This window comes from Loa loa, assembly GCF_000183805.2.
Source record: "Loa loa unplaced genomic scaffold supercont3.22, whole genome shotgun sequence".
NCBI lineage: Eukaryota > Metazoa > Nematoda > Chromadorea > Rhabditida > Onchocercidae > Loa > Loa loa.
The window spans coordinates 276,950-294,354 of NW_018108202.1; the positions used below are offsets into that span (position 1 = coordinate 276,950).

At 31.5% G+C, this 17,405-nt stretch overlaps 5 protein-coding genes across 5 annotated transcripts; 2 read left to right on the forward strand and 3 right to left on the reverse strand.

Moving 5' to 3' along the window:
• Positions 1 to 1,278: 1,278 nt before the first annotated feature.
• Positions 1,279 to 3,209, forward strand: LOAG_06493 (CK1/TTBK protein kinase; the record flags this gene model as incomplete). The annotated part of the gene is made up of 6 exons (XM_003142030.1): positions 1,279 to 1,443; positions 1,711 to 1,854; positions 1,996 to 2,225; positions 2,352 to 2,514; positions 2,645 to 2,814; positions 3,068 to 3,209. 6 exons carry the CDS (start codon positions 1,279 to 1,281, stop codon positions 3,207 to 3,209), a joined length of 1,014 nt encoding a protein of 337 aa, XP_003142078.1.
• A 460-nt stretch (positions 3,210 to 3,669) lies between these two features.
• Positions 3,670 to 5,121, reverse strand: LOAG_16830 (hypothetical protein; the record flags this gene model as incomplete). The annotated part of the gene is made up of 3 exons (XM_020449489.1): positions 3,670 to 3,729; positions 4,822 to 4,900; positions 4,991 to 5,121. The coding sequence occupies 3 exons, from the start codon at positions 5,119 to 5,121 to the stop codon at positions 3,670 to 3,672; spliced, it is 270 nt and encodes an 89-aa protein (XP_020306976.1).
• A 35-nt stretch (positions 5,122 to 5,156) lies between these two features.
• Positions 5,157 to 6,359, reverse strand: LOAG_16831 (collagen alpha-1(V) chain; the record flags this gene model as incomplete). Its single annotated transcript, XM_020449490.1, has 4 exons — positions 5,157 to 5,215; positions 5,296 to 5,484; positions 5,553 to 5,752; positions 6,292 to 6,359. 4 exons carry the CDS (start codon positions 6,357 to 6,359, stop codon positions 5,157 to 5,159), a joined length of 516 nt encoding a protein of 171 aa, XP_020306977.1.
• A 3,214-nt stretch (positions 6,360 to 9,573) lies between these two features.
• On the reverse strand, positions 9,574 to 10,813 carry LOAG_06496 (hypothetical protein; the record flags this gene model as incomplete). The annotated part of the gene is made up of 3 exons (XM_003142032.1): positions 9,574 to 9,709; positions 10,357 to 10,458; positions 10,584 to 10,813. The coding sequence occupies 3 exons, from the start codon at positions 10,811 to 10,813 to the stop codon at positions 9,574 to 9,576; spliced, it is 468 nt and encodes a 155-aa protein (XP_003142080.1).
• Positions 10,814 to 11,273: 460 nt separating this feature from the next.
• On the forward strand, positions 11,274 to 13,450 carry LOAG_06497 (hypothetical protein; the record flags this gene model as incomplete). Its single annotated transcript, XM_003142033.1, has 8 exons — positions 11,274 to 11,329; positions 11,606 to 11,736; positions 11,956 to 12,068; positions 12,192 to 12,284; positions 12,500 to 12,575; positions 12,710 to 12,759; positions 12,871 to 12,940; positions 13,266 to 13,450. The coding sequence occupies 8 exons, from the start codon at positions 11,274 to 11,276 to the stop codon at positions 13,448 to 13,450; spliced, it is 774 nt and encodes a 257-aa protein (XP_003142081.1).
• Positions 13,451 to 17,405: the final 3,955 nt, after the last annotated feature.

Here is a 17,405-nt window from a genome sequence, read left to right on the forward strand (position 1 = left end):
GATTGACAGATTTTTCAATTATCCACGATTTTTTGCATCACTCACTGTGAAAGTAATTATAAATTTGAAAGTAAAAATGATTTAGAAGAAGGAAAGTAAGTGACACTTTACTCTTTTCTTTATTTCTGCCTCTAATTGTGACAGTAATTGCATCAGTAAAAGCAATTTTTAATAAAGTAATATAACATAGTGATAAAATGGGTCCGAAGTATTCGAAATAAATTAAGTTTAATTAAAATAGTTTAAGATTCACTGCGGGAGATTCCCATCTGGACTAAATGTAAACACAGATTAAATGTATTTCTTGAAACTGAAATCAAACTGAAAAAATCAACTGAAGCTAACCAATTGAATCTAATTTGTAGATGTAAGCAATTGAATTGTCAATGTTACGAATCTCTTTCCGGAAGATACATTTGAAAACATCAAAAAGCCGACAACTTTTTTCCTTTTATTTTTTGTTTTTTGATTCACTCAATAGTATGCAAATTTGTTTGTAAATTTACCCTAACATAAAAGACAGACTGATCTTTGGCTGCCAATATATTTTCTAGTCGCCACTATTGTGAGAGGTTAGTTTATTTCAAAAGCTGTAGAAAAAATCCAGCCAAACTACAAAAGGATGGATGCAATCTTCCGATAGTTTTCCGGATCAAAATAAGGCAAGCAATGGGTGGATCGAAAAGTTGCCGATTCCGGCTAGTGCTATTCGAATGATTCATATGCTACGATCTGTATTAGCGAAAACGAATGAGCAGAATAACAAAATAGAGCAAATAAATAAATGAATGAAAATATAAGCAATAAAATAAGAAAGATTACGCTAATTACAAGTTCCACTGTCACATTTGACAAATATGCATCAAAACTAAAATTTAATTATTTCTATTTAGTGGGTTTTTACGTCATTATTGTGTTTTAATTTAAGAAGGAAATACGTGCATGTGAAATTTTATAATATACAATGATGTCAATGACGAGTTCAATGTTGACATTTCATTACGATTTTTCTCGGAAAATGTGACATTTATTTGTCTTGTTGAAATATGCAACTCCCCCGCACTGATTTACTTCTTTTTCATATTCAAAAGATACACGTATTTCAAATAAGTATGAATGAAATTATTTGTTATTTGCATATTTCGATAACTATTCAAAATTTTTTTTCCATAATATTGAACGCATTTCATGGTTTAATCAATCAATAATAATGTGATATCATCTCAATTACACCCACATTTTATGCAAAAATTCTTTCAGTTTCAATACTGACAAAACATGGGAGGAACAGTTTTTTGGGGTGAAATTGAAGAAAATGTGGAAAATATCTGCGGTGTTATTGATTATGATAAGCATGCATTCTTTATAACATGCACAGAAGATGAGCCGGTAGATCGCGAATATACATTGCATCAAATTTATGACGACAAAGCACCTGATACCGTACTTTTCATTTCCATTTTTAAGTCATAAAAATTTTGTTTCAAATATTTGATGGAAGGAACAAGACATCTCAATCTCTTTTGAATTGATATCATACAACTACAAATCAAAATTTGAATTTTTTCAAGAAACTTTACAAAGTTCCCCTAAATTAATTGCAGTTTTTTGATTCACTTTATTAATTAATTTTTGTTTATGTTTCTCTTTGAATGATAAATAACTTAAATAGGTCACATTACTTCAATTTCCGTATTAAAAAATTTATAGGTAATGCACATGTTAGTTGCAAGACATGATAAAGCAAGTGATCGGAAAAACACAGCCATACACCGAATTGTCAAAATTTTAGAGATGACCAAAGGTCGCTCTGTACATTTCCCAAAAATAATTTGTTATGGCCGTCTCAGAAAGGTAAAATTTATTAGTAATTAGCAAGATAATCAAAAATAAGGAAGATAAAATATTTGAAATTTATAAATTTTTGGAAAATTTGCATATTAAATTAAATAATTTGTAAAATAACTTTTAATTCCAAGAATCAGTTGCTATTAGATGATATTCGGTGAAAATGGCGATCAAGATGCTGAACGAGATCCGGAATGGATTGGACGACCATGTGCTATTCTGGAATATCATGCAACAGTGGTGGGCTCACTGTTATCACTATCACCTACTGGCACTGTTCCATTGGATCTAGCACTGGTCATTATGATGGGATGTGTTCGAGCCCTTGCATCACTTCATCGGCTCGGTTATGTCCATCGTCAGGTCTCACCGTATAGGTATTGCAATTATTTGGAAGTGATAAATGATAGCCGATTAAAGCTATTCTCTCAATTAATATCATGAAGAGAGACAAAATTTAATGCATGTAAATATATTAATTTTTCGACTGAATACAATTGCAGTTTTGCATATCGTAACCCAATCTCGTATGATTCTGTCGAATCACGCATATTAATTATCGATTTGAGCCTAGCTTTGCCATGGCCTTGCAAACCACGTATATATGTACCATTTGTTGGTACGATTCGGTACAGCTCTGTGCGAGCTCATCGAGGTCGTGAACAGGTAGATGATATTCCGATGGGAATTATTCGATTGAATAATCACTTCGAGGGAAAGATACATAAGAATTGCAAACAAAAGCAAACGAATCGAAATGAAAAAAAAAGTTCTGAAGGAATAGATGATATTGCAGGGTCCATCAGATGATATCATTTCCCTAATCTACATGATTGCTGAATTAATCTCCGGTAAACTACCGTGGCGTTCAGTGTTTGATGAAAAGCGGGTATGTGATATGAAGTGTTTATTTTATCGAACTATTGAATTTAAACGACTTCCCAGAGAAATTCGATCCCTTTACAGGTAAATACTAACTTTTAATAGATAGGAATAATAATGCTTATTATTCGATCATTTAATCAATAAAGCCATTTGCATGTTAATTGATCATTTATCATTATTCTAAATGAGAAAATTAAGCTCGAAATTTTCTTTTTCTCTAAAAATTTCTCGATTTCTTCATACCATATATCTCTCCCTTTCTTCTTACCTCTTGCATATTTACATCGACATATGCCTTTAATCACCATATATGTTATCATAGGTATCTTTACAGATTAATGTATATGACATTGTCGCCTTATCCAATAGATTATAAATTTATTATTGAGCAAATTCAAGCAGCTCTAAATCGTCGTTATCCGAATTATAAACATGAACTTCCATCATGGCTTGCTCTGCCGATTGCTGAAGAATAATCCTGTAAATGTATTATCAATTCATCATTATCAGTCCATCTTTCCACAATTGTTCATCCATTCAGTCTATTGCTTCATCAATCATATCATACCTTTTTCAATGTATGAGAAAAAATTCTGTTATACCATATTTCATCTATTTTTATCACTAAATTAATTAACAATTCTCTAGAATGAAACAATATCTCTTATCACCTTTTATCTTCATATAGTAATTATCACATGAAATGGAAAAGGAAACAAACAAACAAGCGTATTTCTTCAAGAATTTCTAGAATTATTTTTTATTATTTCCAGTAAATACGTAAATTTGTAAGCAAATTTACAATGTTAATAAATATATATTCAAAACAAAAAGTGTAAAATAATGAAAATTTTGAAACAAAATTCACAAATTCATTACTGAATACTTCATTATGGGTGTTGAGAGTGGTGGGAGAAGAAGAAAATACAGTAATCGTTATATATAACCGGATTCGAAACGTGTCATCGGACAATGGTCACACTCATTTCCGTTACCCTGAAGATATTGCTTATATATGTGAGAAATGTCATTTTAATCTTTATTGTCACAGTTAATAAGCATTTTTTCCGACATTGTCTACAGACATATGGATCTACTGGATATCGCGATCTGATTTTAATATCTTCAGAAGGAAATATCCCATTCTCTTCATGATGAAGTAGCTAAAACGTTCGACTACTACTTTTTGGCCATTTTTTTCCCCCCACATATATCCCATTTATATTATTTCAATTAATTGAATCAAAATTAATTAACAACTTAATACGACCTTTTATAACAACCTGTTATTCTTTTTTGAATAAGTATGGCGCTTAATTTACAAACAGAGAAATATTTGCAAAATAATGGACAATTCAATATATTACCTGTGTAGAGGTATTGGTATCAGATGAAGGTATTATTACCTGGTTGTTATTCAGGTTACATTGGCCGAAAGCATAGTAATTTTACATCTCTCATGCTCAAAAATAGCGGTTAAAGTTAGAATTCGGCAAGAATTCCATGCGCAAATACTACAATGTTTAAGAACTTCGACTTCAAAATTTCTGTTGACAGTATGGCATAAATCATCAAATTATCTTAGACATGCTTTTGATCCAGCAGAATCTCGGAAATAGTTCTCAACAATTCGTGGAAAACTTTCCTAAGAAAATCGGAATTTTAGTTTCTGTATTAAAGCAGTTGTGGTAATTGATCCGGAAAGTATGTTACATGGTGATAATGAGTTGATTTTGATTTCTAAGCAAACAGTTCTTTTTTGAAATTTCTGATATTCGTGATAACGGATAACAACCGATAGCAACATGGCGATTTGGGAGAAAAGAAACTGACCAATGGTCAATATACCATTGGTATTTAATGATACCAAATTATACCAATTAACGAATAAGCTCTGATGGACTTATGGAACCAGTTCGTAGGTCTCTACTCTTTTTGAATTAACGATTTGTTAGACTTTGGCAGATTGAATTCGAAAAAAAGACTTTACTTAATTTATAATATGTTTGAATTTAAAAATATATTTGAATTTAAAATTTTATTTTGATGAAGGCATTTGAAAGACAAAATAAAATAAAGCACAATTACCTGTTTCCCCACGTCCATGAGAACCAGGTACTCCTGGCCGTCTTGGTGGTCCTGGTGGTCCTTGTAGACCGGGAAGACCCTAAAATTCAAAGTTTTTATAAATTAACGAAAAAAACTACGATCTGACTATGAACATTATTATTTGCGTATATGCTCTATTGAAGTTAACGAACAGGCTCTGATGAACTCACGTATCGTTGGCCCTGGCAGTCCATCTTTTCCATCATCGCCCTTCTTACCATCAGGTTCTGGTGGACCAGGCAAACCTGGTGGGCTAGGTGCTCCTTTCTTGCCAGGCATGTAATGAATCTTTCCTGGCTGACCTGCTTGTCCTCTCAATCCAAGACTTCCACGAGGTCCCGTTTTCCCGGTTTTCCAGGGAATCCGATTAATCCTGCAAAGGAAATCTCATGAATTAAGTAAGTAACATTTAAATAGAATTCGTAATTCTGATGTGAACTTAATTAAAAGTACCGTCAACGCCATTTGGTCCATCAACGCCTCGTATACCACGTTGACCAGGAATTCTCTTTGGCTCTTGTAGACCAGGAGGACCAGCTGGTGCTGGTGGACAATCGAAACACCATTCTTGATAGCGATAGTTTAGTTCTTTCATTGCATCTGGACCTCGTCGACCATTTTTACCCGGCAATCCATCAGCTCCTAAAAGAATTTTTTTAATAATATTGATTTTTTAATGTAACAAACCTACTAGAAGCTAATTTCAAAACCTGGATCTCTTGGTGGTCCAGGTAATCCTACTTGACCAGCATCACCAATCCCACAGCTACAACATACAGGACAGACTTCTATTTGTGGTTGTGGTGCACTGGGATCCAAATACGGACTTAAAACATTATAGAATAATGCTTCCTTATTATTATTTGGTGAGTAGTACGCCTGATGTCGACTGCGCCTCGAACGTTGCTCCCTGATGTTTAGCATTTGAAAATATGAAATTTAAAGTCGAAGTAAATTGTTTTCAAAAAAAAAAAAAACGACTAACCAATTTTATCGATTTACATCTACTTTCCTTTTTTGTCCAAAAGCTCATAATGAACGGATCTAATTCCCAAAATTTAAGCTAAACAGTTCCATCCTTCAATTAATAATATTAATTAAAAGCTAACCTTCTCAATATATGCATGTTCCTTCCACATATTTCTGGAACGCTGTTGACAAGATTCAATTTCGTGTGTCATAGTTGTGATGTAGCGGTGTCACAATCATGCTGCATATTATAGCTATTATATTGAAATTTGAAATTTCTTCCTGAAAAAGATGTGAATCATTTTCATTGACGATGAAGTGTGACAATTAGTAGTCCACTGATACCTTCAAAAATTTAACCCATTATCTATTATAAATACACTTTTTTTGCACTCGATTTTAAGGCAAAATTAAAACTTCCAAGTTTAACAGATAAAATGAGTAAGAGTAATAGCAAAAATATAAATGTCAACAATTTACCTAATAGCGACACCAAAAAGGACAATTTTCTTCTGACATTCAGCCTGTCGTTCTTTCATCAGCGGCATTGTCGTGTTTTTGTCTCGTATGATTTGCGAAAAATCCTCACCGATGTAAAATATGCCGAGAAATTGCTAATCTCAAAAAAGAAATCACGGCTCAGTTTAGTGATCTTTGACTAGTGATACTACTTCTCAGAGAAAATCCTTAATAATATAGATAACTGAAAAAATCGTTTAAAAAACTCAATAATTCGAAATATTCCAGTAAAAAATTTTGAAAAAAAAGTCATTAAGAAGTGGAAGAATATTAGAAATGTATGAAAAGGGAAAAGTGATCATCATTTTTTCAAAGATGAAATGAACGATCTGATTTAAATGTGATCGAAAATCTAAATTTGGACAAAGTTATCCTCATTTCCTTTTATCTCATTAACGTCCTCATTTCAATAAAACTTAATTAATGTAGTCATTTATGATAGCTTTCAAATTTCTAATAATTTTTTCATACTAAAAAGTATAACTGTGGAAAATTTCATTACCTTATTTAAAATGAATTATTCATATTTATTGTCCTATTATTCATTATTGTTGTTTCATTTATAATTTTGTTGCAATGCAGCATTTTTAAAAGTCATTTCAATTAAAATTCAAATTACTTGGTGAAAGTTTTAATAAAATTATGGAAAAAAGCTAATATGATCCTCAGAACGGTTGTATGTTTGGATTCCGAACTGAATTCCGGCTGTCGCTGAAATAGCGGGAAGAAGCAGTGAATTAATAATTTCTTTGTTGTTGATTTGATACCGCTGATATGATATCAAGCGTCATTGAGTTTCCTTTCATGTGTTGTCGTTATTAATTTGTTATATTGAAGTCGTAATTGTCGAGTTCATTGTTGTATTAACAAATTAATCGTAATAAAGGTTTAATTACCCAAGTTTGAGGTACTATTACCAAAGAGGAAGAAGATACCCTTAATCTCTGTCACGGTTAAAAAAGAATTGGCGACACTGGAAGAATTGGCGGCACTGTCTATAATTACAATGAAATATGCACTTCTAATTTAAACGAACCAATCCAGTATTCCGAAATGTGCTCAGCAATAACGGATCAGCAACCGCATTTCAATTCACAATTAACAAAACCGTTGTTGAAAACTGCTACTAATATTCATCCAGAAATGAATAACAGATACTGAAACAAATTATTTATAAACAGTAAAAGTTGAAAGGTAACCAGTTCTCTTCAATTACGCCTTTCATGCATCATCTTATCAGTTGCGTCAGTCAAACTTCATTCCTTTCTTCATCATCTTTTCTAAAAATATCGCTAGAAATTGAGATATAGTTCAAGAGATACTTAGCAAAGAATGGATACAACTATTCTCGACAGGTTTTTTGATAAATAGATAAGATAAATGATTCCGCAACCAACAGTGTTATCCATTAACCTCTATTTTCGACGGTTTTTCGCTTCTTGTAAAGTCTTAATTTTATTAAATTGTTTTTTGTGCTTTAGGAAAATCAAAACTGTTTCTTTTTTTAATTCGCATTTGACAAGTAGAATATTTCATTATTCCAAGAAATATAGGACTTCATTATTTCACTTGCCATCATACAATACAATAATACAACATTATAAATTTGATTTTTTATCAGTCAAAAATCCATTTTTAATGAAATAAATCATTTTAAAAAGAAGTGAATTACCGATGGATAATGATTCCATGAAATAAAAAACTAAAATGCTTTTTTTTTGAAATTAAGAAAATATGAATTATGATATAATTTGAATATTGTTGATATAATTTAATGAAATTAAGAAAGCGATTGCAACACTTTCATTCTTGGTTTTAACATTCAGGAGCTTTCAACTTTCAGGTTTAACTTCCATTCTTCTTAAACAGGTGGTGAACTGAAAGTGAACATTGATAATATCTGAAAAAGACAATAAGGCAAAAAATGTTCGATCAAATAAATAGGATGAAAATTGACAGAATGAAGTCCGAAAAAAGTTGAACAAAAGTGGAAGGCTTTAATTAAGAATAATTGTTCCAAAGACAGGGCTCTTTTTTAAGAAAGATATGACAAATTGAATAAGTGCAATTATAACTATAATCGAGTAAAGATATAAACTATAAAATTTTTCAGTTCTGAGTTAGCCTATTAAAACAATTTATTGTGTGGTAATCTCATTGTTCTTTGAAAGAAATTGGATAACTAATGTTTAACCAAAATTTGCTTAGGCTTAGAAATACCGTTTGAATTGTCTATTTAACTTGCTTCTTCAGTATCATTCATAAAAAAGGAAAGCTTAAATGACGTTGTAATCCAGCATATCACATTGAATTTGGTAAATAATAATAATACAACTGTAATTCCAAACAATCATAATGCGCAGTTCTTTGGCTGATCATCTGATTTCTTAAATTTATTTTAAGTATTTTTTGGAACATAGAAAGGATTGTTTGGTTATATCACTACAAATCATTTGTTCCATTACAAATCATTATTAAATGCATCATACACTTAAAATTTTTTCCAAATTCAGTAAGAGTATCACAGCGAATAATTCGCATCGGCACTGATAAATTAAATGAAAAAAGCCAATGGAACATGTTAAACTGATGAAAGTCAAAGTTGACGAGTAAAATTTGTGTTCAAACCGAATATACTAAACTGATTTTCGAGTAAAATTTGGTACACAGATACAGGTATGGTACATACATGTTATCACTTTTACCTTTATTCTACTGGTCATAAAAATTGATTAGGAAACTTCGAATTAGTTAGTTGTAGCAAAATCAACTACTGATTAGGTCTTACAGGTACCATACATATTTACAAATAAGTTACTAAGTAACTGCAAACAATTGGTTAACGTTCCTCTCTTGTCCATCTTATCTCTTAACGATAGAAGCGACAAGGTGAAGCAGAAATTTCCTTCTTTTTGTTTTTCCTCTTATTAAGACTTATAATCTTTAGTAAAGTTTTAAAGATTAGTATTGAAAGAGTGCGAAAGAAACATTCCCAAAAAGGAAAAAAGTAGAAAGCTGGAAGAAGCCGCATTTGTATTGCTGACTATAACTTTAGGATAAGGACTTTATGAATATTAGTGACTATAACTTTAGGATAAGGACTTTATGAATATTAGTGACTATAACTTTAGGATAAGGACTTTATGAATATTAATGACTATAACTTTAGGACAAAGACTTTATGAATATTAATGACTATAACTTTAGGATATTTTATTTTCAGATAGCCTTATTCTAAGATTGTCATCCTTTAGCAAATACAGCCGCTACTATCCATTCAGATTCCGTAAGCGCCAAACCTCTACTTGATACTACTACTTCTATTTCTTTTTTTCTACTACTTTTCAACCTTCTGTTTTTACAATACTTAATATTTACCCTGTTAACCATAGATAGTTATAGACTTAGCAATAGTGCAAGTACATCTTACTTTAGTCTGTTTCGTTTTGTTTTTCTATCTTCATTGATTACTGTAGCCAAATGTTGGCACTTGTTTTGTGAAGGTTTTTTTAATCATTTTATCTATCATATTACATACTTTTGTTGTTTGTTTAATATATTGTTGAAATAGGTTCAAACAATAATCAAATTATCTGCCAATGAATTTTTGAAATCTTGCAAAAATTATATATTATTTTAAGTGAACTTAACAAGGAAACGTTATTAGCAATGTGACATATTATAATGTTTTTCTAATCGGTGTACTTCGATGTTTCGGTCTATCGATGACTATGAGAGAAGTGCTTCATGATTCCTATATTCTTCAGTGGTCAATTAACATCCGATCATCACGTCGACCTAATGCACACTTTGGTGTCAAAGTAAAGCCATTTCGCTAAGATGAGGATGTCTGGTACATTCGAAATCACGTCTGAAATATTGGAAACGCGGGAATAGTACGTGTTCATAATGTATAATGTAATTACGAAAAGAAAGGAAAGTACGGAAAATATTTTTCCCTTCTGTCCATTTTACTAAAACTTTGAAATATATAATTAACAGATGAAATATATAATTAACACAAACTTCTTAAACACCCCTATACTGGTCAAATATGATACGTAAGTGTTGGTGACAACTTGAAAGTAATGAGCATACAGATCAGAACTGAGTGGTAAATGTTCATCGCTAAATTATTATCTTTATCACGGAAAGAAGTCCCGAGAGAAATGGCAGGAAGGAGAAGGTATACATCCACTACATTCCATCTAGGCTTCTTAAAGTCTATCTTGAAGGAATACTATACGATTAACCAATATTTCCCAGACCGACTCCAACCCTTCTCCTCTGATAAACCACCGAGAGGTGAATCCAAATACATTCCTGGCCGATTGCGATCTATCAAAACTATCGCAAATCGGCAACATAACAGCTGGCAAGTCAATCCAATGCCTCTTATGGGACGCATTTCTTCTTGATTCCTTATCTTTTCAACCTTTGTCTCTCTTTTTTCCAAAGTATTTTCAAATCTATATGGTACCATTGTGAGGACATTAAGACACTTCCGTGTTGACCATGTAATTTTAAATTTTAATGATGTAAAGGAGCAGGAAAGGATAAAATATTATAAGTGGAGGGTGACAACATATACAGACACTTTTCATCTAAGTAATGTCATTATCATTTGCACTAAATCAGCAAACCTCTCATGTTATAGGATTGTATGAGTTGAAGAGCACTTCTATTTCTTCCTATTTACCTCTCGACTTAAACAAACAATTTCATTGTTTCAGAAATCAGAATAATTAGATGTACAAATTACCAAACGAAAGAATTGAAAAAACATGTGCGTAAAATTAATTTTTAGCGGGATGATGCAGTACTGGAGTGTTGAATTAATACTGGGGATATTTCATCGATTCACATTATATTCGACTATCTTTCTTTTCTTCAGGTTTATTGATTTTTCCACCAAAAAAAATTTGAAACATTCGAACGAAACGATGCGTGTAGTTGCAAATTTGACGACAATGTTCCGTGAGATGGATTTACTACAAAAGTACCCAATTAATTTATTTGAATAAACTTTTTTTCCAATTTCGCGTCTTCATGCAACATATCAGTTCGAGTTGACAAGTGGACAGTAATCGGTACAGAATTACTCAACATACTTACGATACTAAATTTATTTGTCCCAGAGCGCTTTGGTAACGAACAGCAGCGCTTTAGTAAGTGGAAAAAATTAATATCAATTTGGGACCAATAACTTTTATTTTGATTAGGAAGCTGTATTTAGAACTATCCTTTCTATAATTATCCAGAACAGTACCTGAAGATATGGGAAAGCAGCTGCACTTGGATTTCAACTTGTTGAAGTATCACTGCCGTATGAATGGTCAGCGGAGGAACTGCTACAACAAGCCGAACGTTATCACCTCAAACATGTCCTGATTAATGCACCCGCAGGTATTCTTTACCTCTTCACTTTTTTTCCCTCAATTATCTTTGAAGCGTTTTCCTTCCTCTCTCTTCTTTTTCCCAATTTTCTACCACTGGGCTTGATTTACGCTTGATTTCAGTGATGGATTTTTGGGTTAATCCAGTGCATCCGTTAATTATTTGCGATTATTATGAAAATTTGATTCTGTTTTCTCATATATGTTGCTTTCATAAGCATTGTTGCAGGTAATTGGTCTGAAGGCTTTCGTGGTCTTGCAGCTCTTCCGGAGCAAAGATCCATGTTTATTGAGTCTTTGAATATCGCAGTTCAGTATGCGAAAAAACTGAATGTACAAAAGGTTCCCTTGCTATGCTTGAAATCATTATCAGAATGTTCTGAAATCTATAGGAAATTCATATGCTTCCAAATCAATTACTTCTTACGTTTTTCACAATTTTATCTTTTTTCATTACGAATTTAGGTTCACGTAATGGCTGGTATAGCTGATCGAACCGATGAGAGTTACGAAGTTTATGTTAAGAATATTCGTTTGGCTTGTCAGCAATTTAGAAAGGTTAAAAAATGAATATAGCAATTGATGGCGTTTATTTTCTTATTTATCAAAACCTATTGGCAGAAATGCCTTAAAAATATGTATATGAATAGCACAGATTGAAGGCTAATTTTTATTGTCGTGCAAATACTTATTTACAGTTCTGGAGAACTGTATATATGCCCAGTTTTATAATGTTTGCCGTAGATAACGATATCAGGAATAATGTTTTTCAGGAATCAATAGTTTGTCTCATTGAACCAATCTGCGAAGCTGCTATTCCTGGCTATTTCATGAATTCTTATTCGAAAGGTGCAAATCGATTTTAATATCTTTTGAGTGTTCAGCTTCCATTAATTTATTTCTTGATCGCAATAATGTGAAACTAGAGAAATTTTGCTGTTACGGATTAATTTCAAAGACAGATAATGAAAAATATATTGCAGCTCTGAAAGTATTAAAGGAAATCAATGAACCGAACCTGAAGATCATGTTGGTGAGTACTGCGCATTTTTGAAACACAATTTTATATGAATTTGGTATTCTAAACCTACATTTTTTTCACTTTTCTTCTACTTCTATAGGGATGAACATCACTTTTTTGCAGGATCTGTTTCATGTTCAACAAATTTGTGGGCAGCTTACCACTATTATTGAAACACTGGCACCTTTTACAGGTAAGTAAATTCTTGACTTTGCTTACATTTTCTGAAATTATTATTACTACTGTTACTGCGATTATCTTCTGCTAAAGAATGACTAGTGTTTCTGAAGATGGTAATTTATTAAAGAATTCATTTTGCTGCACAGCCATTCTGGACAATTTTCCTTTTCGTTTTTAAATTCAAATCGTTAGGATATAAGAAATCAAGTTATTGCTTGGGCAAAAAGAACATGCAAAAGAAGAGGAGCGCATCATAGCTAGTGATCTCTTATTAGTTTTTAGAAGTTGAACTAGTGTTTACCACTTTCTGCTTGGTGAAATTACTAACCAAATTTCAGGACATGTTCAAGTGGCTCAAGTACCAGATCGTCGTGAACCCGATACAGATGGCGAAATAAATTATAGTTACGTGTTCAATATACTGAAGAAATTTGGCGATTGGGACGTCGGTTGTGAATATTTGAATAGTGGATGCGATGATCAGTGCCTCAAATGGGTGATTAGTTATGGTCTTACATTCTGACTGCGTTTATGTACTTTTCTAAGTTTTCCTCTCATGTTCTTATGAAGCTTATCGAATTTATATCTTAACATGCTGGAGCAACAATATTTGAGTCCTCACCTATTCTTGAACAAGGAAAAATCGTTGGAATAAATATGCAGTTAGAAATAGGCCGTTTCCCTGCAAGTGCTCGTTGTTATTTGTCTATTCAGTAGGTGCACTGTATCATCCAAATATTTTCTTGATTTTTTTTGGCTTTATTCGAAGTACTATCTATATTTCGAATAAAATTTGCTTTTTTTTTTCTAAAATTAAATCTGACTTTTCAACTCGTAGTATTTAATGGGTATTCTTTTTTTTTTGCTCTGCATTTTATTCATCTTTTGATGTAACAATTTTTTTTAGAATGCTAAATCAGTTGTATAAATGGTAAAAATCTGTCTCAGTTCCTTGCATCACAAAACAACAATTATATTTTTCAAAATCATTCAAATCCAAAATAAGTTCATCCAAGTTTTATAACAATACCAGTCATCTCAGTAATTTTTTTATTTAAACTGTTTGATTTCGATTTGTATACGCAATTCGTTATCCACATCTAATACTGAAAATTTAAAGGATTTTTCCCCATCTATTTTTGACTTATGTCCATAGCTCCTTTTTTCATTCAATATACCGATATTGTAAGAAGTTCAGTGCAACTGTTTTGTGTCGACATTTATTATTAATCACTTTGCAAGCTCTTATATTCTTTTTTGCTTTATTTCTTCATACTGCTTTAGTATTTCCCTGTTAAAATTTGATTTGTCAATCAATTCCAAGACTTTTTTTTAGGTTCGATAGAAATAGTGCTTGCTTCGTAGTTTATAGATGTTAAAAATAATTGCATGAATGTTATAAATGTTTTAACTTATTTTATTCTTTTATTATCTCTTGCAATGGAATTGGTGTGCTTTAGTTACATCGAGGTTTAATCGAAGGGATGAAGCCAAGAGATATTAAATTCAGAAAAAATTCTCCGCTGTTGCAATTTTCTTTTTAGGTATTTCTTTAGAAGATACCATTTTCAATCTCCCGCCTAACCGCGCTGTACTATCCATGTTATTTGGTAGATCCCCTCATTATATTAATATCTTTAGGTTTACGTTTTCTTTCTCCAAATACTTCCAGAAAATTGCTTGAATCGAAATAAATGTCATGTTCAACCATATTTATGTTCTTTACTTTTTGAAGAATTATCATTTCTTGTGAGTGAAGGGGAAAGATCATGAAGAGTGGCACCCTGTGGTGTTACAGAGTTTACGGTAGCAGAAATAGTAGGAAGACTTCATGAAATTGATCACTACAAGTGCAGAAAAGCGCAATTGGTATAATCTTTTTTTTAAATTACTGATAACAGATGAAATGATCGGTCAGAGCTAGGTCCTTTACCCAGTGACCGATTGTGTTTGCTTATCACTCAGACACAGCTCGGTACCACAGGGTAGATGAACAAGCTCAAGTAAGGGAAAGGGTAATTTGTTGTTTTCAGAGGTTTTTGATTCCACAATCAAAGATTCTTTTTTTTTCGCTTTGTGAAACATCGATCGCAATCTGAAATACGAAAAGTCATTTCAAAGTCTTTATAATTTTTGCAGAAATCCTGAGAAAATGAGTGACAAAGATTGTTTCTTGAATAAGATGATATCAGTGATGAGATTAAAAAACAGCAATCTGATGTTTAAACTTATTTTAGGATTGAAATTTGATTAAAATAAAAATACAGACAATGAAACGAAATCGGAATATAGGAGGATTCAATGGTCAGTAAGATGTAAGTATACAAATTAACTTAAAGATATAGGTAAGAATATTTATTTACATACATTAATTAATCTTGTAAGACTAAATTGCCTGGAATAGTTGCTCACAAATTCATATACGATACATCTCTTCACATAATATTAACGAAATATTGCTATTATAAAATGGATAGCAAGAATATAGTCTGTCGATTGTTAACATCATTCAAATTTCCCTTTATTAGATTTTTCCTTTGTACAATTCCTATTTTTCAAAGTTTTTTTTTCTTTCTCAACCCTTTACTTTTTTATAACTTACTTTAAAAACTAATATACGTATATAAGATTTACTTTTAAAATATAAGCAATTAATTGCTCTGACTCTTGATATCATTGCCATATTTTACAATCTGAAAGAGAATTAAAAAGAGACTTAGAAAATATAGCTAGAAAAAAAATATATGACTAGAAAATATGACAATTCATGGAAGATTTATTTGATCTATGTCACTTTTAATAGTGGTTTATGTCGAGAATGCATTCAACAACAATAGTCCGTTAAAAGGTTATAAAGCTATGAATGAAATAAATAAAAGTGCTTTGAAAGTAAGTTATAGATAGTAATTATAAGGTATGAGAAATAATTATTATAATAGTAAGTTCAAAATAATCCATTCACTTGTTGATTTTGATTTCCTCAAAGTGCGTTTTCTAATTTTGGCTTTAGAATAAATTAATTTTGATAATTTTAGTAATATTTCAGGATCTTAATTATTATTCAGTGTTTGTTTAATTTTTGAGGCTTACTTATGATGGATGCCAGATTACAAATCAAAATAACACTAATAAAGATTAGATTAGTAGAAGATGGAATACGGTATATCTGTTCGAAAAGGTTGTTGAGTATTTTTGAAGAAAGCGAAAATTAATGAATGGAGTTAATGGATATGAAGTGTTTTCAATCTTTTCTAAATCATGATGATTGTGAAGATTATCAAATTATACTTATTATCACAATGCGTAACATAGTATTGTAATGAGTAAAAGTAACAGTAAATATTTGGGAAAAGGAACAATTCGTAATGATTTAATGCTAATTTAGCATAATCTAAATTTAATAACATACTGGATAAGTGATTAAACTGAGTATTATTGAAGGATCAGTAATCAAGAATTTTACTCATAGTGATGAAAAAATGAAAAATGAATAACTTATTTAAGCAGCATGGAATTCCATGATGTTGTGCAATGATATATTTTTGAGCCTCAACCAAATCCATTCTGATATTATCAATTAGATGATTATATTATCAGTAGGTATTAGCACCAGATAGATCATATTGTTGTAAAATATAGTTTTCGATGGACCTTAATGTATTGAAATGTTCGTTATCACTACAACTATTATAGATGATAAAACTTTAATTACTTTAATTAACTTGAATACACACTAGTCACTTATCGTTTTCACAGATGAGACCATCAAGATTGTTTACGTTATAATAAAGACTTACATTAAAGATGTAGTTCCATTTGTAATTAACAACCAGCTAACCAACATCATCAAACATACAAACCACAAAACAGTAACTTCATTCTACAATCTGTCATATTATCACTCTTAAAGTCCAACCTCCTCGAACAAATCTTCGGAGTAAGAAAAAGAATAAAACTCCATTTTATATGCTAAAAAAGCAAGACTATTATTGACGCTTACATTGAGGACGCTGACAATATGATTACTGTAACGATGACCACAATTATGTGACAATGATGATTACTTGGTAGTATTAATAACCTTGGAATGAAATTTCCATAAGATATGTAATGAATGAATGGATAAGTTTACTGTAACAAGAGAAAAAATCAGTCATTTGCGCCATCTTTTCATTTCATGAAAAAATGCATAACGCAACGGATAGTATGGGATAACAGAATTTCAGTTTATTTCAATATTGAACTCGTGATATGAAAGAGCCAGAAAATGTGATTTGGGAAGGTTTTGCTCTGAGAAGAAATGGATTAAAATTTATTTATTTCTTTTTTGAATGCAATTTGCCTTCTCTTTCTCGAAACATCTCCTTCATTGATGCTAACCTTAATGTTTGCCGACTTTATGATTGTTTGAAGAACACTGTAATATAATGAGTTCTCTCCTCTCTCTCTCTCTCCTCTCTCTCTCGCTCTCTTCTCCC